The sequence below is a fragment of the Bactrocera oleae genome, chromosome 2 (assembly GCF_042242935.1).
Source record: "Bactrocera oleae isolate idBacOlea1 chromosome 2, idBacOlea1, whole genome shotgun sequence".
In the NCBI taxonomy this organism is placed as follows: Eukaryota; Metazoa; Arthropoda; class Insecta; order Diptera; family Tephritidae; genus Bactrocera; species Bactrocera oleae.
The window spans coordinates 99,745,235-99,772,728 of record NC_091536.1 but is presented as its reverse complement, the minus strand read 5'-3'; the positions used below and the strand labels follow the sequence as shown (position 1 = coordinate 99,772,728).

Genomic DNA, 27,494 nt, shown 5'->3' with positions numbered 1-27,494 from the left:
ACTGGTAAGCCCAGACCCAGAAGGTCGACAGATATTTACATTCAAATTCAACTTTGAACGGGTTGCGAATTAAAAAAATTTCGTTTAAAAATTCAATTTTCTCTCCCAACATCGGAATTAAAAAATAAAAAGCATGTATTAAAAATTAGATTTTCGATTTTTAATTCAAATGTTGTGATTGAAAATTAAATTTTTATTTTGTAACCAATATTTTTATATTTAAAATTTAAAATATATTATAATTTGAATTTGCAAGTTTGCCAACCAGTGCTCTATAGAGTATTGAAGTTGACCACTCTGTGCACGCTCTAGTTTTAAAATAGTAGAACACAAAGTACGCAAACGCGAAAAAATGTTAATTCTAAATACATTTTTTTAATTCTTAATTGTTTGCTTGGAATTAATTTAGTATTTTTTTCAATCCAACTTAACTTAATTATTTTTTTAATGCCTTATTTGCGACATTCTATTGATTAAAACTGAAATCACAATTATGTATCAAACTTTAAGTTACATCTCCAAAATTTCCACATTCATATAAAAAGCAACAATTACTTTTTGGTTTAATTAAATAGGTTAACTCATAGATAATTGGTACAAGTCGTGTCTCCGTAGAACTAGTTTGCTTTCAATAGGAGCATAGTAAAGATCAGAACTATATAATATAATGCATCATTGCAAAGCATTCATTCACACGTAAAAACATGTTTGTGCGAATACCGGTGTGTTATGACAAATTAGCATTGCATAAATTTAGCATGCATAGCAAAAAAGTAATAAGAATATATTAGAAGGAATATAAATACACACATGCATACTTTTAGTATATGTGCGTGCATGTGTTTGGAAATGTCATCCAAGCGACAAATTACCCAACACAGTTGCCAATTACTATATTTGGGCTGGGTATGCAAAACTTCTCGGTGCGGTGATCGATGACATTGAAGCCGTCGGCCACTCGTGTCGTCTAGATAATACATACGTATATTCATACACACATATATACATGTATATTAAATGTTGCATAAATCATAAATTAGCCCCAACAGGTAATAACAGTACAAAATAAACACTCTTATTTAATTAAAATGCGTAAAAGTGTGTTTGTTGCTGTTTGCAGACTTGTGTCTCGATCTAAAAGACAATATTCCATTAGATATTGAATAGATAGCCTAACCGGTATGGCGCCTATAACATATAATACAGCAGCAAAAGCATCGGAGTCGATCGGTGTTGTCAACAGATATTTTGCATTCGTTTGTTTAGCTGTCAGGGGTTCGGTTGTTAGCCCACCTCTGCTGTTTTTCAGTCACTTCATGCATGCGTTTGTTGTTGACTAACTCAACTGTGATCTTACACTACAGAGAGCGTAGGCTCTCTCCCATTGCTGTCACGAAACTGACGGAAATGTTAGTGGCGTCTATTTCATTAATTATGGCAAATGTGTGTGTGGCAGACAAAATCGCTTAAATTGATTGTTGTTGAGTTGAATATCTTCTTTTTTCGGAAGTATTTTGCACAACACGCGATAGCAATGACGTTTATTTGTACAGGTATATTTGTCCATATATGGTGGGAGCTTTTTAGCAGCTCTTTGTATACAGTATTCTGTCTGACAATAGAAGTCATTATTGTTGTTGTAGTTATATGTTACTATATACTGCATAATATATTAAACTAGTAGTCGCATCTTTCCAGCGGAATGGGCTATATTTCATGGGGGCTTATGAAGTTGAAACTGCTACAACATTGTAAGTGGTATGGCCACTGTAGCGTCATCATCATAGGTCTAAAATCATGTGCAGATTCATTAATTATTTTTCGTGATATAACCATTTATTCACAGAACTAATAACGCACTTATCAAGTTTGAACCTCAAGCTGAAAGAAATTATTATTATAATAATCAAAAGATTAATTTGACTATAATAAATAAATCGTGTGATGTACCTTTGTTCGTTTTTTTAAAGGCGTTATTCTATATGAGAATATAGAAAATAGAAGTACATAGGGCAATTTAAAAATATTGATGAACTTATTTTTATGGCTATAAAGCATTGTTTAATCGTTGGCAAAAAAAAACACATGTGGTTTGAAAATCTCCCAAATCAATAAAGCCATATCACTCAAATTTGCATGCAACAAATATTTTCAACCCTTCTTACGATAGTATGGTAAAATCGGATGATAACCCCGCCCACTCTCCATATAACGGATTTGTTAAAAACTACTAAAAGTTTGATAAATCAATAACTAAATGCGTCAGAGACATTAAATTTTACACACAGGATGGCACAAGAGGGCTTTATTGAAGCCGGCACGGTGTTCGTGGCACCGCCCAATTTTAGATGAAATCACATACAGAGATTACAACCTAATGCTTTACATAACATTTTTACAATATTCCCATGTTACAGTGCGAAAATGGAGGAAATCGGATCACAACCACGCCAACAAATTACAATACAATTTACACATTTAAATTCCATTTGATTATTTCGGATTCCAGTATACAAATAAAGCACCAATTAAAATTGTCCAAATCGAACCAAAACTGTTCCAAGCCACTAGGTACCGAATTCGTGAACTATATTGCCTATAGTTGACTTTTTCCGAAAATATCGGTCGATGGGTGAGATATATAATTGAATTCGGAGAGAATGCTTTCCTGATGATAATATATTTGAGTGTCAAAAATGGGTTGAATCGAGTCAATATTTCCCTTAGCCCCCATATACCTAATATAAAGATTCTCGAACTACTGGGTGACTTTACACCGCATGTATCAGCCAATATCTGAGTTATCTCAATTAAAATCAAAGAGCGTATTTTTTTAAAACAGTGTATCTTGACAAACTTTTTTTGGGGCTTTGAAATAAGCCAGTTTTTGTAGGTACGCATGTATGTAAATTTGTACTCACGCAAATCAAGTAGTTCTCCAATTTTGCTCTTGTAAATACAAGCTACTTTGTACTTACGTATACAGATATGTATGTATGTATAAAATTAGTTTAACAATTATTAAAGCTGAATTTGTTTACCAGTTTTAACACGATTACCAAGTATGGTCCGCTAGACGCGCTAGTAGCTACAACTGTAACTTGCAATGTCATCAAATAACGTCAGAGAATTGACATCGACGGATGACCGGGTTTCACTGTTAAAACAAATTTAATAGGACACATTTGTTTATATTTTTATTACCGGTGCAGTATTGAGAGAAAAATTCATCGTCTCACTTATGTAGGTGCTGGGTTAATTTTTAAATGTACCAGGCGGTCTGAAAATATCCTTTCTTTGGGGAAAATTCAACTTTATTATTCAGCACAATAGCCATCAAGGGGATCTTCCAACTTTTGTACCATTTGCTTAGTACGATTTGACCTTTGTCGCAAAATATTGTTCAGCGTCGGCGATTGCCTCTGTATGCTAAATTTCTTTTTACCGACTTACTGGCCTACTGACACAAGAAAGTTACTTGACCTGATAGATTTTTTCATCATCCGGCAAATATCCAAGGACTTCATTACCATGGAAAATGGTCACTCACCAGTATATCTAATCCTAACTGACCATTTAAAGAAATCGAGCTACCAGTATATTTTTCAAACAAAGATACGAAAATTATCCAAGAATCGGCTGGGAAAAGTACTACAGTTATGAAACCAAAATATTTTAATACTAAATACCTAGCAGATATTTTGGATATCATAAAGAAAAATTAAAAATGTCGTAAAAAATGATATAATAAAGAATTTAACAATTCAACTAAACCCTAGCAACAAAATCAAAGAATTTAAAAATCAAAACATTTCAAACTGTTTCAAGAAACTTACACCAAACAAAAATACAGAATACTCCTTTCTGAAAGCTGTTAAAAATATTAGGAAACCAATTTTGTTAAATCCTCTTCTCAGAAAGCCCAACGGATCCTGGACAAAAAGCGATGAGGAAAATCAAGTAGATCGCATAACTAGCACAATAGAAGATGCGATAGAAAAAAATAACATTTGCACAGCTGTTTTTCTAGACGTATCTTAGGCGTTCGATAGAGTGTAGTATCATGGATTGTTACATAAATTAAGACTCCTCCTTTCACAGTATCTAACTGATCTACTTGCCTCTTAATTAAGCAATTACTACTTCAGATCGAGCAAGGACAAACATATTATACGCTACAGCCAATAAAAACAGGTGTTCCTCAATGAAGTATGCTAGGACTACCTGAAGTAGAGTCGTCTAATAGAATTCTATTTCAATTCACCAAATAGCGAAATAGACACAGATAGTGCATAATCTTAAACGAGACGAAGTCAATAAACGTAAACTACACTAACAAAAGTGTTAGATATATTCCCTTATATATTCGAAATAAATAACAACACAAAATAAAATCTTAATATATAATAAAACATTGAAACCAATCTGGACATACGGAATTCAATTCTGGGGATGCGCTGCACCGATATACCATATATCCAAACTGTGCAAAAGCTTCAAAATAAAGTTTTGAGAAAAATACGAAAAATATACATAAGCAATTCGGATCTACACCGTGTGCTTCGTGTCAAAATGGTCCGCGAGGAAGTATCGAAACATGCAACACGGTTACAGGTACAAGGTAAACACCGAAGCCGGAAAACTAGGGGAATCTAGAAATAGTAGGCGCAGACTTAAACGTACAACCTTTCACGACCTTATAACAAAATAACAAATATTGTATTATTTAGTTTATAAATTAAAAATTTAAAAAAATTTGTTGTTGGTATAATTATATTTACTTGTCACAATTTAATGAAATGCACAGTTATGTGGGATGTCCACAATACGGTTGATTTTTGTTAATGCATGATAAATTCAATACTACTTCATTATTAGCTGACACTGAACAATGTTTGCGCTTGTGATGTAGTCGATGAGTTTTCGTTGTCGTAGGTTGACCGATAGGTTAAAATGCGATAAAAAATCCGCTCCGATGATGGCTTGTGATACGTCGGCAACTATGAAATTCCAGGAAAATTGGCGGCGTAGACCCAAATTGAACACATGAATTTTTCACCGTAAGTTTTAATGGTGGACCTGTTTGCTGCGTAGAGGTAGTTACTTTTGTCAGGATGTCTACGTTGTTGTTGCGTTGGTGGAATTACGCTGACTTCGGCTCCCGTGTCGATGAGAAACTTCATTGCAGATAAGGTATCTCAAACTATTAAGCTGCGGTTTGCGTTGTTGAGCCTGTCGTCCACCGCCATTGACGACAGACTAATTAGTTTAACTTTCTTTTGCAGGGGCTGCGATATTTTTTTTTAGCTTCGTTACAAAATTTTAGGTGGTACCAGCTTTAGTTATTTTAAATACAGCCAGAGTTATTTTAAATACAATCATGTTTTACTTTAACAGTCCCCATAATACCTCCTGCTCAAATATAAACGAGACTTTATCCATAACTCGACAAGGACATGACATATGGCCATATTTTTTTTTGCTTAGGTTGGCAGGACTGTTATATGATTACATGTCAAATTTGAGCGCGATCTCTCCCATAGTTTTTTTTTTACGGCACTATAAACAAGTCAACCTCGAGTGTGTTTTTCGAATTTTACTATGGAAATTAACGTTGAGCAAAAATTGTTTGTTTGAAATTTTGTTATTCCAATGGAATAAGTGCGACGGACGCAATGAAAATGTTGCAGAAGGCATATGGGGAGTCTTGCCTATCACGTGCACGTATTTTTGATTGGTATAAGTCGTTCAAGGACGGCCATACATCGCTGGAAAACTTGCCCCATGATCGTCGTCCTGCAACGTCAATAAACGAAGAAAACGTCGAAAAAGTAAAGAAAATTGTGTTGGAAAATCGTCGTGTGACTGAAAGAGAGATAGCTAGTGAGCTCAACATATCAAATGGATCCGCTCATAGCATTATTCACGATGTTTTGGGCATGAGACGTGTGTCTGCTCGACTTGTTCCAAAATCCAGCTCATACGTCTCGTCTTGTACGCGATTATTTGACCAAAAACAACGTAAATATTGTTCCGCAAGCACCGTATTCACCCGACATGGCACCGTGTGACTTTTTTCTTTTCCCTAAACTCAAATTGCCGCTTCGTGGAAAGCATTTTCAGTCGATTGAAGTCATAAAAGAGAATTCGAAGAAGGAACTGAAAGCCATACCTAAAGCGGCCTACCAGAAGTGTTAGAAAGATTGGGAAAAAAGGTGGCATATGTGTATCGCCTCTAATGGTGACTATTTTGAAGGGGATAAAATAAATATTGAAGAATAATTAACCGTTTTTGTTTTATTGAGCCAGTCTCGTTTATATTTGAGCAGGAGGTATATCTATTAAATTGTATTATAAGCCTTACACTGCTAGTGACGCATTTAAATGTCGTATACCCTCTGTACGTACATAAATATGTACGTATTATGCAATCAGTGGTCTGTGCTTCTAGCGATTGGTTGATAATTCTTAAGACACTCGTGTTACCTTTCTCTCTTATGTTGCTATTCACGCAGAGTGCCGCAAACGGGCACATGCTGCTATAAGTAAATAGCTCAAATTATGCGACCATATCGCCCTGAAAGGGCTTTTGCTGCTGTGACTGATAAATTGCAGTTGGGAAGGTGAAAAATTGCAGCTTTTCCTCGATCACCTTCGTCTCTACAAGCTAGCTCAGTTTATGACAGAAAATATACAATTTTCACACCAAGAATATTCTCATTTGCACCTTTAAGCAAGTCTGAATTTCATACATATACATATATATGGTATATATGTACCGTACCTTGTTAATGTTTTTATTATTATTTTACATTCTCTGAAATATATGCACATATGTAGTCCAACTTGTTAAACGTGACACAAGCATCAGCAGCCCACAAGCAGATACAATCAAACCCTGTTGGGGCGTCATTTTAATGCCGACGCGTGGAGTATTTGTGTTGTGTGCAACGACATCTGTAGGCATTTTTGCAAACATAGTTACATATATTAAAGCGTGTTTGCTGTTTGCAGTGCATATGTGTGTGCTTTTCGATTTGTAAATGTCAGAGAAAAAAATTGAAATCTAAATCGTAATTAGTAAATATTAACAACTCTTAAGACCAAGTGTTAAGTGCTAATGGAAAAAGTAACTGAGCACACTCAGGCATTTCGACAAATGTAAACAAAGTAATGAAAATAATGATCTGACATTGGTTGAGGGAGATATTTAAATAGTTTGAAGTTTGGGTTCATCTCATTTAAACAAGTTTCCAGCCAGTAGCATACGGGACCACCTTCTATGAATTTTAATTATTTGGAAAGATTTTTCAACCCCTGTTTCGTCTATTCTCGCCTTTTTTTTTTGTATACGTCTTTTCGTGCCCTTTTTTTGTATTCAAATATATGGTATTTATGTTACTTTCTCGATTTTTATTACTTTGACGGCGACCTATTTTGTTGTCAATTAATGTAATCATAATTTTCTTGTTGACATGCCCGCGTAATTTTTTTCAGTACATATCAACCCATTTGGACTAATTAGGTGCGGCGGTGTCACAAAGCAAAATTTTCCGCATTGCTTTTAAGATGTACTATTTGCAAGAAATGCTTTTGTAGAGCATCTTACACTGAAATTGATGTGCAATCGAAAACAGCAAATACATACAGTAAGACCCGATTAACGCTGTTTCGTTTAACGCTGTCTCAGTTTAGCGCCCTTTCATTGTTCAACCCAAGTATTCACCGAAATTGTGCTACCGAATACAAACATAATTACATTAATCCAATTAATGGACCAAGACGATTTATCCAATAATCCAAGTTTTTATAAGTATATTGGTTTATATTGTTTTTATTTTTGTAAGAAATAATTGTTTGGTTTTATATTTTTTTTAAACAATTATTAAATTTAATCTTAACAAATTTTCTATCCATCTTCCCCTACCCCATTATTAACAAGTTAAGATAGACTCGTTTAGCGCTATTTCGCATTGCGCTCTACTTTGATGAAACGTACCCTACGCGTTAAACGAGGTCTTACTGTACTTGCATCCACGCTTCCATGTATGTATACTTTAACGTTTGAAATCTACATAAACCAAAATCCCTACATGTTCGCTATCAAAAGTATGTGCATACATATTTTCGATCTTTTTGCTGGGCGAGCCATCCTATCTATGATATATGTATGTAGGTGGACCGCCGCTTTCGCTTGAGAGTCTCACATTGCTGTGTCCGTCTAATGATATAATTTTTAAATTATTGTGCTCTAAAGCCCAATTAGCCTTCATGCGCTCATCCACGGTCTTATATCTCAGTAATCAGTATGATTCGAGCCTCCAACAGGGACTATCACACATTACCGAAAAGTGCAGTGCAAGTGCAAAAATACTAAAAATATTACGATTTAATCGCAAGAAATAATTATACATTTTTACAGTAAGGCATTTTATGTGGTACATACTTGAACATTTTTATGCGCGCGGACGGTGAATATACTTACATACATTGGGCAAGTTGAAGGCAATATGTGTTGGCAATATTCTTACACGTTTGGGCTTCGATCAAATGGTGTAATGAACTTAAAATCATACGTCGGTAATTTACTAATTCTGTGAGTATGCCTATCGGCTAATCGAATTCAATATTAACTAATCGTTCATTCAGATATGCAAGATGTGCATATACAGAGACCACCTCCTTTGAAAGCCCCAAAAATAAGTAATCTATCTTAAACTCGCCTCAATTTTACATACGAAAAGTAGTTTAAAGTAGTGATTACGTACATATGTATACACAATTAATCCTAATACTCCAAACGTATGTAAATACAGATTTTATCATGATACCCAAATGCTTTGGAATACTTTCTGCTTTTAAAGAAAGGATTAGCGATAAATTGAAATTTGAGTGATTTTTGTTATATTTTTTGAACGAACCTTGTGGAACTTGGAGCTTTATAAGTTTTATGCCGATTGCTACTTTTATTACGCTTTAAACATTTGGAATGCGTTCGCACATACATTCATGTATCTGAATTCATTCAATTATTATTATTCTTTTTAATTATTTGGCGCACAACACAAGCTTTCTGCTTCATTCAAATGAAAATTTTTCATTTTGACTTTTAAACAAATAAATGAAATCAAAACAAATAAAGGCACCGAGTTGAGAGCAGCGCACATGCTGGCAGACAGGAAACGAAATAGAAGGAAAGGAAAGCAAAACAAAAATAAAAGAGCGTATTCAGCAATTATTGCGCTCATTTACAGGAACCTTCCCACCAACAAAACTATAATAAAAAACAGCAAAAACATATAAACGCAGTTGTTGCATTGCAATTTAGAATAAATAAAAGTATTTTGTCCATTTCTTTTGCCCAAAGCTGTGTCGCCGCCAGATTTATTCGTTTGCCGCCGAAATATCTCACATGCAAAAAGCTTTTCAGCATAATAAGTTTTGATGATTTTATGCCATATTGTGCATCGTTTGTTGTTTTTTCACAACTGCAGTCAAGTTTTATTAATAACAATGCTTTTTATTCAAATCTTCTCCAGCTTTGATCGTTCATCACGCCGTCGCAAGGAACGCTCGAAACGTTCACACCGTAAGTCGCCCACATCGGGCAGACGTGTTCATAAATATCGTTACAGGGATGAAACATCCAATTCAAGTTCACGGAGACGACATCGGGACCGTGCCAAGGTGGTTGACGACCGAGAAACCGGACGTAATAATCGCCGTTCACCGTCTAAGGTAAAAACTTTTCATTTTATATGCAGGAAAATATCAAACAAAAAACAAAAACTGATTATCGAAAGAAATGTAAAACTTATTACTAATTTAATTAATTAAACACAGTTTCCACTATAAGAAACATAAATTTTCCAAGTGAAATACACTTTAGCTACAAAGTTAATTTACACATTCTTCAAATGTGTTAGTAGCAACTTAAAAACCAAAAGAAGTATTTATAGAGTTTTTCACAACGAAAAGTAGTAAATTTTCCAATGTCCCCTTTTTTATCTCCATTATAATCATTAAGTTATTTTATATATTAATATATTGTATATATGTATATGTCTTCTGTGCTAATTGTGTTGGAATCTATATGTTTATCTCATGGTTATGTATTGACTAATATTAGCTTATATTATATTTATCCACATAATTTATAATTAATTTATGAAATCAGCGAAATTTTACGCTTCTATTATATGCCTTTAATATCAGTCATGGTACAAGATCATCTCAACATTTTCCGTCTATTTTCGCTTTAATGCGTAACTGGGACATACCTAGTAGGACGCCAGGTCGGCGCGGTCATTCTTTTCATTTGCTTCCTTTCTTTAGTTTTATTTTTGATCGCCTTAAAGACCGATTCTCTCACGCCTTGCACCTGAAATACGATTGCTCATGCACATATACATACAGATGTATATATACATATACATATGTACGTAGCATACGGAAACAAATGAGTAATTGGTTGGAGGTATAAGATGAATTGCAATCAATGAAAATAAATACCAATTGAACAAATTACTTGCCAAATCTATTTTATGTCATACGTTAACGCGTTTTACCTATTCTGAATTTTTCCCCCACACTACTCTTTTCAATGGCATCCACGCTAGTTAGTCAGTGTAGTTTTGGCATTTAGAGTTTGTCCGCGTCCGCTATTGTGTGTTACCCCGTCTCTAAATCTAAAAGTTTCTAATAGAAAATGAGTATACTGCTGTTCAAGCGCCATCTGGAGAAGTCTCAGCTGGTTGCACAAAATTTCATCAAAGCCAATAATAGTGTACCCTGTTATGTGAGTATGCGTGAGATGCCAGCTCCCAGAAAGATTGAACGCGTGCACGACCTGGTGGCGCAGTGTGCAATGCTTTTCACCATATACACCTGCGACTGGATTGCGGATGAGTATTTCGCGGATCACGACAGCGATTATCTTGTAAGCTCTCTGTGTTTATTATTCTGTGCTTTCGCATAGATGTGTCGAATAATGGTTAGACACAGAAAATGTGTAACACTCAAATATCTTGCCTGCCACAACCGCATTAACAAATTAAAGAAACATCGATTGTGCTCCCATCGTACCGGGTCATTCGTGCTTTGTTAATCCCCATTTGAAGTGTTACGGTGATAGATTTATTGTTGTTGGTATGAGTGGATGAATTCCGAAAGCTTTTAATTATTCTCTTTGAAATTAGTTTTTCGTCCATTAGAGTTTTGTAAGTTTGTGCATCTACATACTCGTCCATACTTACATAAACACACATTCGATATATTTCTGATTGAAAGCTACATGTCAATTCAACTAGTTTGGCTATTCACAGTGACCATTGCGTTGCGTCATTTTCATGAAACAAAATGCACTCTTCTGGGTGAGTATTTGTTGAATATGTTGCGGGTGTCTATAGGTATATGCGCTTGCATTTATTGCTTAGTTTGCCATTTGTCAACGGCGGCTGATACAGTTCCTAAACTAGTCGTGTTATTGACGTCTTCGATAGAGTGTCACCGCTTAGGTGTTCTCCCTATTTCGTTGTAAATCTGTTATCACCGGTCTCTCAAGATTGATTATTTTCGGCGACTAGAAAAAAGAGCTGTTAAACGACAGCGAAATGGTCTCAAGTCAACGCGGTCTTCGTCGGAAAAGACCGCCATTTACGGCACGATCTCGTTACGCAAAAGTATCAATCGTTGCCGCAATAATTTCGATTTGGTTGTAGAGTGTGATGTTTTGTTTGATAAGTTTTTGGGCGATTGGATAACGGATGAGTATTTTCTTGATCATGATAATGACTATCTTGTAAGTGTGTTCAAATTAAATCGCTCGGTTAAAAACCAACGGTATATATTATATAACAATTTTAGTGATATGTAAACTAATGCATGCTTCTGCATGCTTTACCCAGGGAGGACTAATACAAGCCTTACACGCCCATTGTTGCAATATAACAATTATCGTACAATATCTGTTTGTACAGAGTTATTTTCAGTATATGAAGGAAAGAGAAGATTAGAACGACTCCTGTACGGTCTAACGTGTCGTCCAGTATATATGTAAATATCTGTCATGAAATAAGTAAGCATTTTGAGTTAAACAAAAGAAAGAAAGTTGGAAGATCGCTGTGTCATTCTTGAGCATAAAAATGATAGATGCAAACACTTTTTTTAATTCGTGAAATATACTTAATTTATTGGTTTATAGCGAAAAAGTTTTAGCAAAATGAATAGAATAATGTCACAGCAAACTAATAATTCAAATGTTTACGTTTTTGTTTACAATTTACATGCTATTTGAGAGTTTTTCTTGGTTTCTTCTTCTCATTCCAAAAGAATTACGTCATAAGATGGCGGTAGAATTCAATTTGTTTTTATTACAATTGTCACAGTCAGAACCACCGAAAAAAAGTAACGGTAAATACTTGTCGTAAACTTGTATTCTATCATTCTTGCTTGAACTTATTTTACTCGCTTCTTTAAGAGAAACTCCCTTAAGAGAGCGTCAAATCTTAATTCAGGGAGGATTGTAACTTTATTTGAATGTATTTGTTTATACCGACGTATTCGCCTGTTTTCAAAACAATGCGCGCGCATCACAATTTTTCTTCAGCACCAACACTGTTACATGAAATATTTTCGAAAGCAACGATGTGACTTTTCCAAAGTTCTTACAGGCATACGTATGTATGTATATAGAACTAAAATTATATATAATACTTGCACTCAAAGATATTTGTAGCTGAGATATATAATGATCAGCTATTTCGAATTTTTGGCAAATAGTGTCTTTCGAAAGGCTGCTGTTTGTGCTACTTATACTGGTTTTAAGTTCGAAAAACTAATTCAGAAGAAAATCAAAACCCCCATTAGACGGTTGTGTGCGCGCAATAACTAACTGAAACTTTTCAAAATTTGAATTTATTTTTTTCTTGGTACATTACGGCTTTATGTAAAATTGTATTGACGGTTCGGCGACTGCGAGAGTGCAAGTATAATAGAAAATATATGCAATTCATGAATATACCCATACAAGCCCTGCGTGATATATGGTTCAGTGTTCGTTTACTTAAGTTAGACAAAAACATGTTAATATAACTTCAGTGTTGTAAAGACGTTTTTTCTAGTTCTTCGCCCGTTGAAAAATTCAACATTGAAATTGATATGAAAAAATATATTGTTTGTCGCGGTTATCCCAAAAATGGTGACATAACTTTGAAAATGGTTCCGAAAGAATTATACTTGAAGAGAAAAGTGAATTATACATTTTTAAGATAAAAAATACAACGACAAAAAACGGGGCTAGTAAGAAACAAAAATACAAAAAATAAGAAAGCATAACTTGACAAAACAGCGGGTTATATTTGTGAGTGAAACGAAGGAGCCAAACATGAATAGAAAATACTGAAGCTTCTATGTGTTTTCAAATTAAATTAAATGGATTTGTCTGCCAATGACTTCCGATAGTTCCATTAAATTTCGTGTTCTCTCTCCTTTAATTTTTTCGTTTCTACTCGATACTTCATCATAATTTTGTGTTAAAGAGAGCTTTCCTAAATAATAACAAATATAGCAAACAACATTTTAACAAGTCGAACTAATTTAAAAAGACAAAAGCGCAATAATTTCGCCCCATTCCTTCGGTCTCTCACTTCGAACATGACTTGTATGTAGACAATGTGTATATATGTATGTGTATACTATGTATGTATATGCCATTTTTATTTACTCCGCATTTATTTCGCACTTCTGTGCACACCCACCACCGTCCCATTGCTTCTTGACGACATATTAACTTTTCTGAAAAACGTTGTTTGTACTTTGGTCCCTTTCGAGCACACCATTCCGCCTTTTGCGCGTATTTACCTATTTCAACACATAGGTGATGTGTGCGACATTACCCCCCCGCCACCACTCAGCACTGATTCACGCACTGCACCAGTTTAAACACGTGTGATGTTTCTGTTGTGCCACACAGATCAGCACAGAGTAGCGTTGATCAACTGTCTCTGTGGCAACTCTGTGCAAACGTCATCTTCAGCTTTTGTATCGACCGCAACTCAATTGAGTGTTTATTGCCTTGTTTGCCATTGGTTACATTTGCTGTTGTTGTGATTATTTTTAGATATTTCTATTTTAAGTAAATACGCCAGAAAATTAAAAAAAAAGGAAATACCTACACCATTTTCCAATACAATTTCGTATATTCACATATATACTTGTATGCATACCCTGTAGTCAAGCAACTAGTTAAAAACTACTTTACAATTAGTACATTGCCACTTTTCCGGTCCGAAACATTACAGTCTCATATCAGTTCATAATTGGTGTAAGTCAAATAAATTTTTACTGTAGTTGGATATTCGAAAGGAGTTTCTACTTGTAAACTGGTAAATTTTCTGTAAAATTTGCCGCTTTACTGCAGGGTATATATGTACTCGTATGTACCTATATACATGTACACTCAAGTAACCATAAGCCTCAATAGAAGTTTATGGTTTGTATTTTGCTTCCCGCTCTGTGTCGTTGGACGAGGTGAATGGACAATGACAGGAAGCAGCTTCCCGTGCAGAAAATTTTAAAGTTTGAAAGAAAAATATCCGTTATGGAAATTGTGAAATGAAATTGATGTTTAACATGTACCGATGTCCGTTATTTCTGCCTATATAGATCAAAACAGAACAGTTACATTTCCGAAATGTGCCGAATACATTCGATAGTAATAGTTAACCGATCATAAAACGAAAATACAAGTGAAGTGAAGCAACCGCATAAGAGTGAAAATTGACAAACATAATATTTGATGTAAAAACAAAAAAAAAAAAACACACTGTTCAAAGAACACAACGCTACCGTACATGCTTGTATACATTCTTACCCCGAAGTTGAGTTAACTTGTTAATTTTTAACATATATTCCTAAAATTGCCCTTCATGTTTTAAAATACAAATTGCCTTAATGAAGATTTACCAAAAATTTTGGAGAAATGTGTTGAGAAGTTCCCACTTTAGTTGTAAATGAGTTAACATAAGAGCGAAAGAAAGAGCCAATAAAGGTGATTTGTTCTGAGGGTCCACCCTAAGTGTGGTTCATTATTACTGTTAAAGAAGTATTTTTTAGGGTATTATTTTGCTAAATTTTCTTTCAAATAATGGTGGATTGATCTGTTCGCAAGAGCAAGGTTGCCAAGCGATTCTTTGTTCAATAATTCTAGTCTCATTCAATAAAACTTGCTCCCAATGACGTCATTATGTACCTACTCATGTATGCACATTGATTGATGAGAAAATAAACCTTCATTTACAGTATTTATCGTTTGATTTGACCCCGAGAGAGCGAGTAAAGGCACGCCAAGAAATTTACGTGATTGTAAAACTGGTCTGAGGGACTTGCTACATACAAGTATGCAATGCCTGCCAAGAGATTATTGCATTTACCTCGGTCCTGTTTAGAGGTGCGTGAAAACCAAAATACACAAGTAACCGTTCGATTTATGTACTTAACATCCCTCGGATCGGTTGATCATTTTCACATTGCACTTGAAACGCATTTCGCAGTAATTGAAAAGCACTTTTCGCTCGGTCAGAACATTTGTAATATTCGTCGTTAAGTTCAGGCACGTTAAGAATTCGAGCGGAGGCGCACCCAGTCTTCGCTATTTCGTGTTGAGTAATCATTAATTTTTGTGTTTTTTTTTAAGCAATTAAAGTGTAATATTATAAAAAAAATTTAAATTTTCTATTGAATTTGTATTGTGTGTTAAAATAAGAGTAAATCAAGGCGATTTTCGAAAATATTAACCACAAGAAGTATAACATTGAACGACGTACTTAAAAACCACACTGCACGACCTCAATTGCAAAATAATTTAAGTGCCAACAAAACAATAAAATCAAATTGCTTCAATACAGACAAATACCAATTGCAACGTTGCAATAATGTCCAACGAATTTAGCGAATTGATCGCCCTTAATTGCCCCGATCTACATTCGAACAATGCCAGTATTGGTGGGGGTGGTGGCGGTGGCCAAGTTCATATTATTGACTCCGAACGCCGTTTGAGCGTAAAACAGATGACGGCGACGGAATTCGCTGCCATACGCGCTGCAGCCTCAGATGAAATCCAAGCTGCTCTTGTCAATGTATCTGCCATGCAGTCGGTATCGGCGCCTGCTACGCCAGCTGCTGTGAACAAACCAGATTTATTAGTCAACACTGGCAAATGTTCAAGTGACAATGCAACACCTCCCGAGGTGGTGAGCACGAATAAATCAGTAGAAGATATACTAAAGCTACGATCTCCACCGAGTGATGGAATCATAATGGTACCATCTCATCTTCCCAGCCCCTATGATCACAGCATGTTGCCTCCAAGAGGGGGAGATCGGTTAGTACTCTTGGCCGCACCTCTGGAACGTGTAACCTCCTTGCCGAATATGTTCGACAAAGGCATAGAAGAGCATGCGGCTGACGCATTGCGTGATTCTAAAATGAGAGTGAATTCACCGAAACCACAATTGGAGCTTAATTTAGATGATAATCTATCGAAAGGTCGCGGTGCGGTTTATGACGAGAACGAGTCAAGCAAACGTTCCACTTCCAAATCGTCCACAGATGAGGATGAAACCCCACAAAATCATCATAAGATTTCTGATTCGATTGAATTACTGCGTATGCAGCGACGCCAGCGTGGTTTAGACACTGTAGCACGTGAAATAAAACCAGAGCGTTCAATGTCTCCAGTCATATCTGGCGGACCTTCTTTGCTCTCTATTACATCGCCGCGTTCACACCACGAACGCAGTCCGGCGCCAGACCGTCTGCACAGTTCGAGTTTGAGCAGCATTGGCTCGGCACTTTCGGCTTCGGGCAGTGTGTCTGTATCAGTAAATGTATCAGTAAATACAAGTAGGCGAGGCAGTGCCGTTAGCACAGTTGAAGAAATGGCAACCACTTTACCAGCGGCGTTACCACCGATCTCTAATTTTCCTTTATCAAAAACTACCTCGACACCGAATATGGAGCGTCGCCGAAGTAGTTTGTCCGCAATCTTTCCAGGACCTTCGCCACTGGTGGCACCTGAGCCTGTCTTGCACACTAATCCTTTATTGCCGAAGAACAATGTGGCTGCTGAGGAAGAAGAGAAACACCATATAGAAGAAGATACTTTCAAGCGAGATATACCTGTCGGAAAAATGATACATCGCACTAAAACGCCACCACCAGTCGGTGTCAAATTAGGTGTAAATTTGAAAAAGGTTTCGCCGCCAAGGACTCAAATAGGAATCAAAAAAAATGAGGCACCAATGTTGGGAGTAGTGTTGCGACGTGTTGAAAAGAAACCTGTACAACAAAAAAGCATTCTTGATGACGACAAGCCACTCTATCACTTCTCCATTGTACGTAGTGAAAAAAAGGATCAAAAACCGATAACAGCTGCTCCTAAGCCAAAGCCGAAGCCTGAAATTGGTATACAAAAGTCTGCGACCACTGCTGCAGTGCCGCCAAAACCGAATCCTGGTGGCATTCTAACAGGTCCACAGGGTAAGACGGGAGTTGGCGCACGCCCTGCACATCCGGTACAGCGTCCACCCCAGACTCAACGCCCACAACTTGGTGTACCGATTACTATTCAGAAGATCGAAGGCGATAAAATTATTATTATTAAGAAATTTGTTATCCCAAAGAATGGTAAAATTCCGGAGCAGTATCTCAAGGTTGGTTGGTCGTTTGTGTTGCATTTGATTTTGGTTTATGTGTTGGCATTCTGAGTTTTGTCGTTCATGCAGTATATCTGTACATGTTCGTGATCGTTTCAAGGTCAATGTTAAGCTGTTTTCTGTGATGTCACAGTGTTGAATGTTGCAAGGCATACAGCGTGTCTTCAGAACATCCAATTTACAACACAACATTTTAATTAATTTATTGGCAAACCGTGGGTAGTCGGGGGGAGAATTTATACATAGCATTGTTGAACAGTGAAAAATTGTTAGATGCTAGTAAATTAGAAGCTAAATAGCTGTAACCATAACATATCCCTATATTTACAGAATATATCTTAAATATTAGAAATTTTTGAGGTTTTTTTTAATCAATTTACTTTGACTTTTTCCAAACAAATGAGTGAAAATGTTAAGCACTCATCTGAGGAAACCAATTCTGAATCAAAAACAATAACATCAAGCAAAATAGAACTTTCAAACGGCAGTGATGAAACAGTACCGCCATTATCCATTCCTAGAACAGCAACGGTGAAATCTGTGATTACTACGTCTCTGCCTGAAACTGAAGGAACCAAAGCTAATGATGATAAACAGCGAGGCGTGACCAAAGCAATAGAATCTAATACCTCTTTTAAAAAGTATACTTCCAATCCAATGGTGCCCACTACGGTCGCCACGTTTGGCGAAGCGCCGTCAAACATATCGAATAACCTATCGGGGTCACAACAGGCTTATCATTTTGTATCCCCCCAAATTGCGGCGGTCTTATCTTCAAGTAAGACCGAAACTAGGACTGGTTTGTGTTCGCCAGTTTCTTCTCCTCTAAGTGGTCGAAAGAGCCGGCCGTTAGTGATTTCGAGTCCTAAATCAACCCCGCCAGTAGCACGTAAAAATCACCATTTGTCATATAATACAGTTACTGGTACTATATCATCACCAATCCCTATACCTGCGGTACCACCGCATATGATGTCGGCTATGGGGTCCAGTCCGGCATCATCATTATCACTATCTTCGTCGACATCATCACCATCGTCATCGCCGCCTCCGCCTGTGCCTGTGCGAGCACCCAAATACAGTTCCAGTGCGAACGGGCAAAGATCTTTACAACCGAGTCAAAAAGATGGTACTAACTCATATAAAACAGGTTCAACTCATGGGCGCGGTTACAAGCCGCTAAGGGGTTCGCCTCGTAGTCAAATGGACTTGACACATCCAAAAAACGAGGATAGCAAAGTTGGTAATGCCATCTTGCGTTTACCAGAACTAACCTCCATCTCGGCCAAGCATGGAATGGAGATTGACTTAGATAAATTGGTTGCGCAGCAGAAGGAGCTGGAGAAGCAAACAGCGGCTGTTAAATTGGATGCAAATATTTATGATGCGGAAATCGAAATGATGAATCAATATTTGAAAAGCCTACCTGACTACACTGAATTGGACAAAAAGTTGCATAAGGAGTTTCAGGAGTGTGAGGACTTGTATGACCGTTTGAAGCGTCGTCAGGCGCCATTTTCAAATTTGAATTCCCGCAAAAGTGTTATATTACCCGCGGCAATTAATTCACAGACGACAAGCCGTCCAAATGTATCTGTTCATAGCTTGGCGAAATCATCATCCACAAATCTCGGCAATCCTCATACTTCAGTGGAGCATCCACAATCAACCATCGGCGCGAACCGCTCTCGCTTGGCATACCCTTCCATATTTTCCTCAGTCGGACAGCAACATCATGCTCCGAAATTGCAACGTAGCATTTCGAGTAACAATATGCCATATTCGAACTCGCCGCAATATGGCTGCGTTCAGGGAATTATAACACCGCAGTGCACCCAATTGTCAACGGATCAGAAAAACTCAACGACCAACGGATCCAATCTTTCACTCAACAAGCAATTAATGAACGATTTTTGGACAGAAAATCTAATGTCCTCACAGAAACGTCAAACACCGAAACGGTCAATATGGAACTACGAGAAAATTTGCGCACCTACTGTAAACACAGTAGGCGCTGCAGGAGCACCACTTAAAGTCGATGCCCAGACAGCTAAGAAACTGGCCATATTCGATCCGACAGTGGCCGAAGCGGCCCAAAAGGAACTCCATAAGCCAAATAAACTACAGAAGAATGCATCTCTATCACATTTGGATATGAAAGTGCGTCAAGCCATTACTAAAGAAGAACTGTATAAACTTATCTGTAATGAAAATTCACTCACTGTCCCACTGACGCCTACAAATTTCGTCAGCAAGCTACCTGTAAAAATAAATGCTCAACCATCATCATCACAGGGGCATCATCATCAGGAGCAGCCTGAGCAACAACAATATTCAGAGTTGGTGCCCTTGAATAAAAGCGTTTCACTGTCCCATGTTCCCTCCGGGCCGATCTCAATACAAACCAATTTCGACAATGCCATGTCACACACACAAGTTGCTAAAACTGCAGCGAAGAATCTGGTACGCTCAACAAGTCGCACACACATACCGTCCTATATGAAACACTTGCCCGCATTGAGTCGCAGCAATTCCAACACAGCTATCTTAATGCCAACGTCCACAGCAGCGCAAATGAAGCAGCCATCCACGTTGATGAGCAACACGACAACTTCGTCGGCTACACCGAGAACAGGAACAGTGAATCCCATGGGTGGTTTACTCAAGAGTGCGTCGAGCTCAAGTGTTTTCGGCATTGATGCGACAGCTAAATATAGTCCGTTCTATATGCAGCGATCTATCGTTGATGACTCAGCCCAAACTACGATAGCAGCTACGGGGGCTACGCTGCCACAGTTAACAGCCACCGCTGTGTCGCGTGCGCCTGCATTGACAACTTCTTTGGTGGCTCCAAGTGAGAAACCGAAATCGGCCCTTAGTGACGAGCTAATGATACGTCAAAAGCAATCGCAAGCATTGACGCAACTGCAAAAGCAGCAGCAGGAGAGAAAAGAGCAGCCGCAAATTGAAGTTAAACAACAACGGGAACCCACGCGACCACAAAAGCAAATTGTCACGCCTTTTTCTAGTGATGCGGCTAAATCATCTGGATCGGTTATGGTATGCGTCATGAAGACAGCTGATAGTGGTGTCATTGTCGCACCATCCTCATCTGATCGCAAATCGGAAAAGAGCAACAGCACGATCAGTACGAGTAGTATAACAACAACAAATTGCTGCAGTACACATTTGCCGCAACTATCGAAATTTACATCGTCGTTTCACATACCATCCGCGGAGGCGAAGGGCAGCCGTGTGACGCCTACAACAAAGCAAACCCCTCGCAATGGTGGCTCCACAACTGGCAGCAGTGCAACAGTGTCAAGCGATGAGCAAGCCTACAAAATCACCAAGATGCAAAGCGGTGCCAACTTAGAATTGACCAAACGTCAAAAGGATACAGACAATAAGGTTGAGAAGTGCTTGAACGAATTGTTGAAAATTGGCAACAATAGCAATAGCAAAAATGCATCGAGCAGTTTAGCAGCGGAACTAGTGCAAACATCCACGCAACCAAGCAAAATTGCTGTTCCAGCCGTCATAGGTAATCAATTTACTGAAGACCAAGGTAAAATCAAGAGGATGCAACAGCAACTACCACAGTTATCGAAGAAGAGTTTTCCCCTTGGCAAGTCGAGCTCCACCTCGCAAATACCGCTAGGTGGCTGTAGCTACCAGCACACAATTTTGCAGTCACAAGTGCAGTCGCAACAACAGAATGACCAACAACTTATTCAGCAACATGACATTCTACGTCTGAGGAAACCACAGACATTTCAAGAGGAGCAAGAGGAGCAACAAATAGTGGCGCCCATACAACAACACGCCTATCCGCAACAGAAGCGCCCTTTTTTGAATTGGAACTCCTTTGCGTGCTCGGCCATGAGCGGAACCACAGACCCGTTCTGGCAACACCAGCAAACGCATAAGTTGCAGCACACCGCTTCGGCTTCGAATGTAGGCAAGAAATTGCAACAAGCTACCTCTCAACAACATCTGCAGCAGCAGAAGCAGATGCCTCTGCCAAAAGCTGCGCCTGGCTTAGCGCCTTCTTTGCAAAAAAACAATACCAGCAAGGAGAATAAATATACCAATTTGCAGCAACAACAACAAACACAGTTTATGACTGGCTTCTCACCTGCACAACCGCCGCAGCAGCAGCTGCCACAGCAGAAACAGCAAACAAAGTACAATTTCATGCACACGCAACTTGATGGGAATGCCTTGACGCATTCAGCCTCTTTTAGCGCTGCGCAGAGACCGAGCGGATTCCAGTTATTAGGTGGTAAGCAGCAGCCGCCGCCCGGGCAATACTTCAATGGGCCAAAGATGCAGCAACAGCAACAATCGCAGCCGCCACAAGCGGAGTGCCAAATATTCCAGAACTTCGATTCTTATTTATATCCGAAGCACAGCAACTACTCTCACGGAAATATACAGCACAGGCTCTTTCGTCATCAGCAACAGCAACAGCAGCTACAGACTGGTTGCAGCGGTGGTTTTTCAACGCAGCACAATACTCAAGTACAACAACAACTGCAACGACAGCCAACAGGCGGTGCTTCGTATCACGGTGTTGGCTCAGCCAACGCCACTGCTGCTCCACTTCAAGTCAATCCCCTCACCCAATCAGCCTCCACTTCGGCCATGTGCTACGACACTCACCGTCCTCTTGCTCCGATTCTTGCATCCGGTGCTGGGCATCAGCATCAGCATCAACTGATGTTGCAGCAGCAACAAAGTAATTCAGTTATTTTAAATCAATCACACAATCAAATGTCCAAATCCGCACTAGCACTACACTATATCGAGGTAGTTTCTCTGAATTTTTAATTTTTGTTTTTGTTTCGTTTTTTGTTCTTCTGTTGCAGTTTGTCGTGATCTTTGTTGCCAACGTTAATTGTGTGTCATACTAATTTATTTACATATCTATGTGTAAGCTGCTTTGCCATCAACTACTAATCCGTCGCATTCCGTTGCATTGCATCCATTTTCTGGCATTTATTACATATGGACATACACACATATATCCTCGCAGGATAACAGCTCGTGCGGATAATCGCTTGCTTATGTCATTTCATTTTGTTCCAAATTAGAATATGTTAGGTTATAAATGATGTACGCATGAAAGTTTGTATGCACAATAATGTAAATAATTACCCAGCGTCTACGATGTAGCTGGAAATGGATAAAAAAGAACATGTATCACTTTAACGCCTTTGCTGCCGTTAATTTTAAGCTGCTCTAAAAGCGATCGCAATGTGCACAAATGTTTTGTAATTGTAAACCATTTCGCAGTCGTTATGATTTCTAATTATCCTCGAAAATAAGTACAAATGTAAACTGAGAAATTCTATGTCGACCCTTTGTTTATTACTTTTAATTTTTCACTAAATTCTTAGAGTTTTCTAAGCGAGCTTACTGCGAGTTGGTTATTTTTTGCTTTCGAAAAATTTGCAACCGTTAAAGCAAAACTTCAATTATTTATGCTAAAAATTTATAGATCTATACATACATACCACATATATAGTTTAAGCTGGCAACAATTCGTTGATCCGCTTCCTTGCAAAATCGGTAAAAGATAACTGCGAGATCATGGAGGATGAAACAGTGATGACGAGAAAAGAATATATATCTGAATTACACATTTCAATTTGATCTGTTTGGCGTTGAGGGATCAAAAGGCATTTTTAGCCCCTCATTATTAAAATTTATGTAAATGTTAATAATCATAATTGCAATATTCTTTATTTTCAAAAACCGATTTGAAATATTTAAAATATATGACCATTATTGCAAAATACGGTAGACTTTTGTATTCTTACTTAGGTACATTGGTACTAAGTATTTAGCAATAAACAAAAATAGTGCGATTACTCATAGTTTTGGTCAACCGACAGAAGACCATGTTTATTAAAAACAAAATAATAAAATACTACTATGAGTATGTGCACATGCAGACGATTTTCTCCAACTCAGCTGGTGCTGCCGACATACTAATACTACGGCACGATTTTCGAACTTTTATTTGCCTCAGACAAACATTTGTATTGCAGTAGTGAAATAGTGTGCTAATGCTTTATTAAAATTGTGCAAACTCTGTGCTATTGTTAAAACCTTTTTTGCTCAGTTTTCGTATTTCCATCACTCTCTCCTTTGCATTGTTGATTGGCGATGGAGAAAGGAACTAAAAGATCGTCTATGGTGTTGCTCTCGCACTGGCACTTTCAATGTCAATTTCCGATCATCATTTCGCAGTGAGAAATATATGTACATATATATATAATATCAATCTGTGTGGTGGTTCGACCACCAAAATATTGGATTAAATATGGAAACGTACATAGGCATATATAGTAATATCTATGTGTATGGCTGGTCACTTATCATGTGAAACATTACTTTACGATTAAAATGTTTTTCTGCTGCCCAGCTGCTGCCGTCATGAATTTGCAAGCCGTCAGAAGGTGTTTGTCCCAGGTGTTACCATTTAATTTTGCACCGTCCCCACTAATTGGCTTGATTACACCTACTTCAGCTGTATTGGGTCGTAATGGGTTCTCTGCTACTGTTTTGCATATGCATACTTAGGCGCTGTACTGAGTTACTCATACGCCCTGTGTTTCTTTGCTAAAGGCCAAAGTTTTCCTAATTACTTGCGAAATATATTTGTAAATATCCACATATACAGCAAAATATTTACAGTTATTTATACATATATTTCCACATTTATGTATGTATACACTTCAGATGTATATAAGCACATACCATATATAATTGTAAAAATAGCCATGCAGTGTAACATTAGAAGAAAATTAAAAGAAGAATAAACGTTAACTGCGGTTGCATCGAAGCTATTATACCCTTCACAGAACTTGATTCCGATTGTTCAGTTTTTTTGGCAGCTATATGCTATAGTGGTCCGATATCGACCGTTCATGTACATGTGCAAAATTTCAGATCGATAGTTTAAAAACTGACTAGATTTGGAAGCAGCGCGGCAAAATCAAATAAATTCGGTTAAGAAACTCCATAAAACAAAACTACTGTTTCTCAGTGTTACACATATATAAATTATTAGTGAAGCAAGGCTACAGCTGGTAAACTAAAAAAAAAAGACAATATTAAAAAGGAAAGCGCGGTACAAATGGGTGGTGAGGTCATATTCTAAGCATGACTTCTTATGCAGATCTAGACTTATTCCAAAAGAATACAATGATTTTTGTTTTGTTAATTTTCCTAAGTGGCTTCAGCGATATATCCATATAAACTGTCTATCTAACGGAGCGATAGTTGTTTAGTGGCTCGTAACCTGTCGCTCATTTATGTTGCGCCTGTATTTACTATGCAAATAATAATCAAAATACAAACTCGGGGCGCCAACAATTGCCAATCGCTCATGTGGAGTTCTCACTCTCAAACACTCATCAAATTTCGAAAATCTGCTTTCGACTGGGAAAGAGTATTTTAGAGCAGGCACTTAACATTTCTTCAGAGAACATTTTATTTCGAAAACGGCATCTTGGAATTTTCGAAAACGTTTCAACAATAAGAAAATAGCAACTACGCTAAAGCATTTGGCGGCATCTACGACAACGTCAACTTTGGCGTTTCAGCTACAAAAAAGTAGTGCAGCAATACCCTCGTGCATTATAGGTCGATGTAGACGAGCTTCGCTTGGTAGCAAATTGCCGAACTGTTTGTTGGTGGCCATTTTCGAATGTTGTGTTTTGAAAATTCGTATTGTTAGTGGTCATAGAAAGTCGGTTGTGACGGGATTAATTTTATTATTTGCTTGGTGTCGACTGGATTGTAATCGTTAAAAAAAATAAAAACAAATACAATAGAAAAAAAAAGGAATTTGGATGAATTCGATTTCTTGTTGCGATCAATTGCAATAACTTCGCATTTCCGTTCAGAAAATACACGCAAATTGTGAAATTGAAAAATATGTGTAATTAGAAAATAATAAAAATGGCGAATAAAAATTCGTTAGTGTTCAAAAATTTTGTGCGATCAGAAACTCATAACAATTATCAATGATCATAAAGTGATTAAAAATTAAAAAGTCTATGATATGTATGATTTAAAAACATGATACATTCAATGCGAACGGTATTGACGCAAAAGCCTTACAAAAACAGAACCACTAACTTGAAGAATAGCCACAGCTACAACAACAGCAGCGACATCTAACACAGCAGCCATTTGAAAATATTAGAAAAATTTGTCTGTCAGTGTCGCAATACACGTACGTACATATAAAGAGCAATTTTTGCCAGGAGCAAACAGCAAGAAGTGGACCCAACGACCAAACGAACATTGGCAATAGAAATTATTCTTAGACATGCAGCTATTTTTGGCGAAGCTAAATTTTTCTACAGCATAACATCAAAGATTTATTATTATTTACCCAACCCGACCGCCCAGTGGAAATAGGGAAATGAAACGAACCCCCGCGATCGCCTTCAATTGTTTCAGTGGTGCTCTTTGCAATTTCTCGTTGGTTTTCACAATATTTATATAATATTTATTTGAGTATCACTTGACATTTTTAATTAATCAATTATTAAAGTTTAGCTATATTATTCTATCCTTTGATGAAAGAACTTTGTTCTATTTCTTCACTTGCGCTGAACCAAAAATAGAACTTCCTCATTTTCCATAAGGTCATATTGTGCATCTGCGTGCCTCATAAGGGGAATGCTGTGAAATGAAAAAGCGATAAACACGCGAAAGTAGAATGTAAACAAACGGTTCGCAGAGGCGTGCGTATGTCGAGGTGAATAGTAACATTTCAAAACAAGATATTAAATTGAATGGCTCTTGTGTTTTTTCTGGAGGGTGTATTTGCTAGCAATTGGCACCCCACATAATTCTCTTCACATCAATTATTTGATAAAAATTAAATGCAGATTCATCCATTAATTGATGATGTTTTGACCTATGAGAAATTGCAAGCTATAATATTAATAATAATAACATCTCTGGCAGCAATCATAAGCAGTTAGATTCGAAGGAAGCGTCGCGTATTAGAAAACGGCAGTAGCAGCAATAAAATAATATAAACAGAAATAAATAATGACCACAACATTCTTGAATCGTTTTCATCGCGAAAAAAGTGAACGCCAGGGATTGGTGTCGGCAGTTAGCAATGTCAACACTAAATTAAAGAAAAAAGACAAAGAAAATGGCAACAGTGGCGGAAAAGCTGCTGATGACACAAATGACGTTGGGATCATATTGTCGCCGCCCACGCCTTCAGCTGCTGCTTTCGCCGCGTCAACGGACATGACGAACTCAGTGACAGCAAAATCAGACGCAACAACAACAACAGCATCGCAAAAGCAGCCAGCGCGTCAGCAGCGCCGCTACATACGCAGTGCCACAGCGGCGAGTGTAACGCAGCTCTTGTCGGAAAGCTATAGCAGTCTATTGCAGCGATTCCGTCGTCATCCGAGCGAGCGACCCGATAAAAGTCGAAATCAGCAGCAGCAGCAGCACCAGAAACGAAATCGGTAATATTCTGCGCGAAAATGCAGCGAAGAGTGCAATGCAATTAAAATAAATAAATAAATAAATCATGACAGAAAACGACAAAGGCCGCTCGCAAACGATCGCGTTCGGCCGTCTGATCGCCATCACTGGTGTCTGCGCCGTTAGTGGGTTGTCGTGAAGCGAGGATATCTGTCTCGTGCGGTTAGCATTTACGTGCAGAAGTATGTGTAACCGTATGCCGCCGCGTGATGCCGACCTTATTTCAGAAGTCAATACGGAAAA

General features: G+C 37.7%; 1 protein-coding gene across 5 annotated transcripts in view; it reads left to right on the top strand.

Moving 5' to 3' along the window:
• Doa (Darkener of apricot) overlaps positions 1 to 27,494 on the top strand; it is an 80,124-nt gene that overhangs the window by 36,977 nt on the left and 15,653 nt on the right. The window contains exons 1-2 of one of the 5 annotated variants that reach the window (XM_036357587.2): positions 12,838 to 12,986; positions 15,695 to 17,711. In XM_036357587.2, coding sequence (XP_036213480.2) covers positions 15,933 to 17,711 — 1,779 coding nt within the window. In that variant the 5' untranslated portion in view covers positions 12,838 to 12,986; positions 15,695 to 15,932. Of the gene's footprint in view, positions 1 to 9,539; positions 9,739 to 12,837; positions 12,987 to 15,694; positions 17,712 to 18,064; positions 22,527 to 25,292; positions 27,233 to 27,494 lie in introns of those variants that run through there. The other 4 variants (XM_014232659.3, XM_070106145.1, XM_014232656.3 and 1 more) reach the window with 4 other exon arrangements.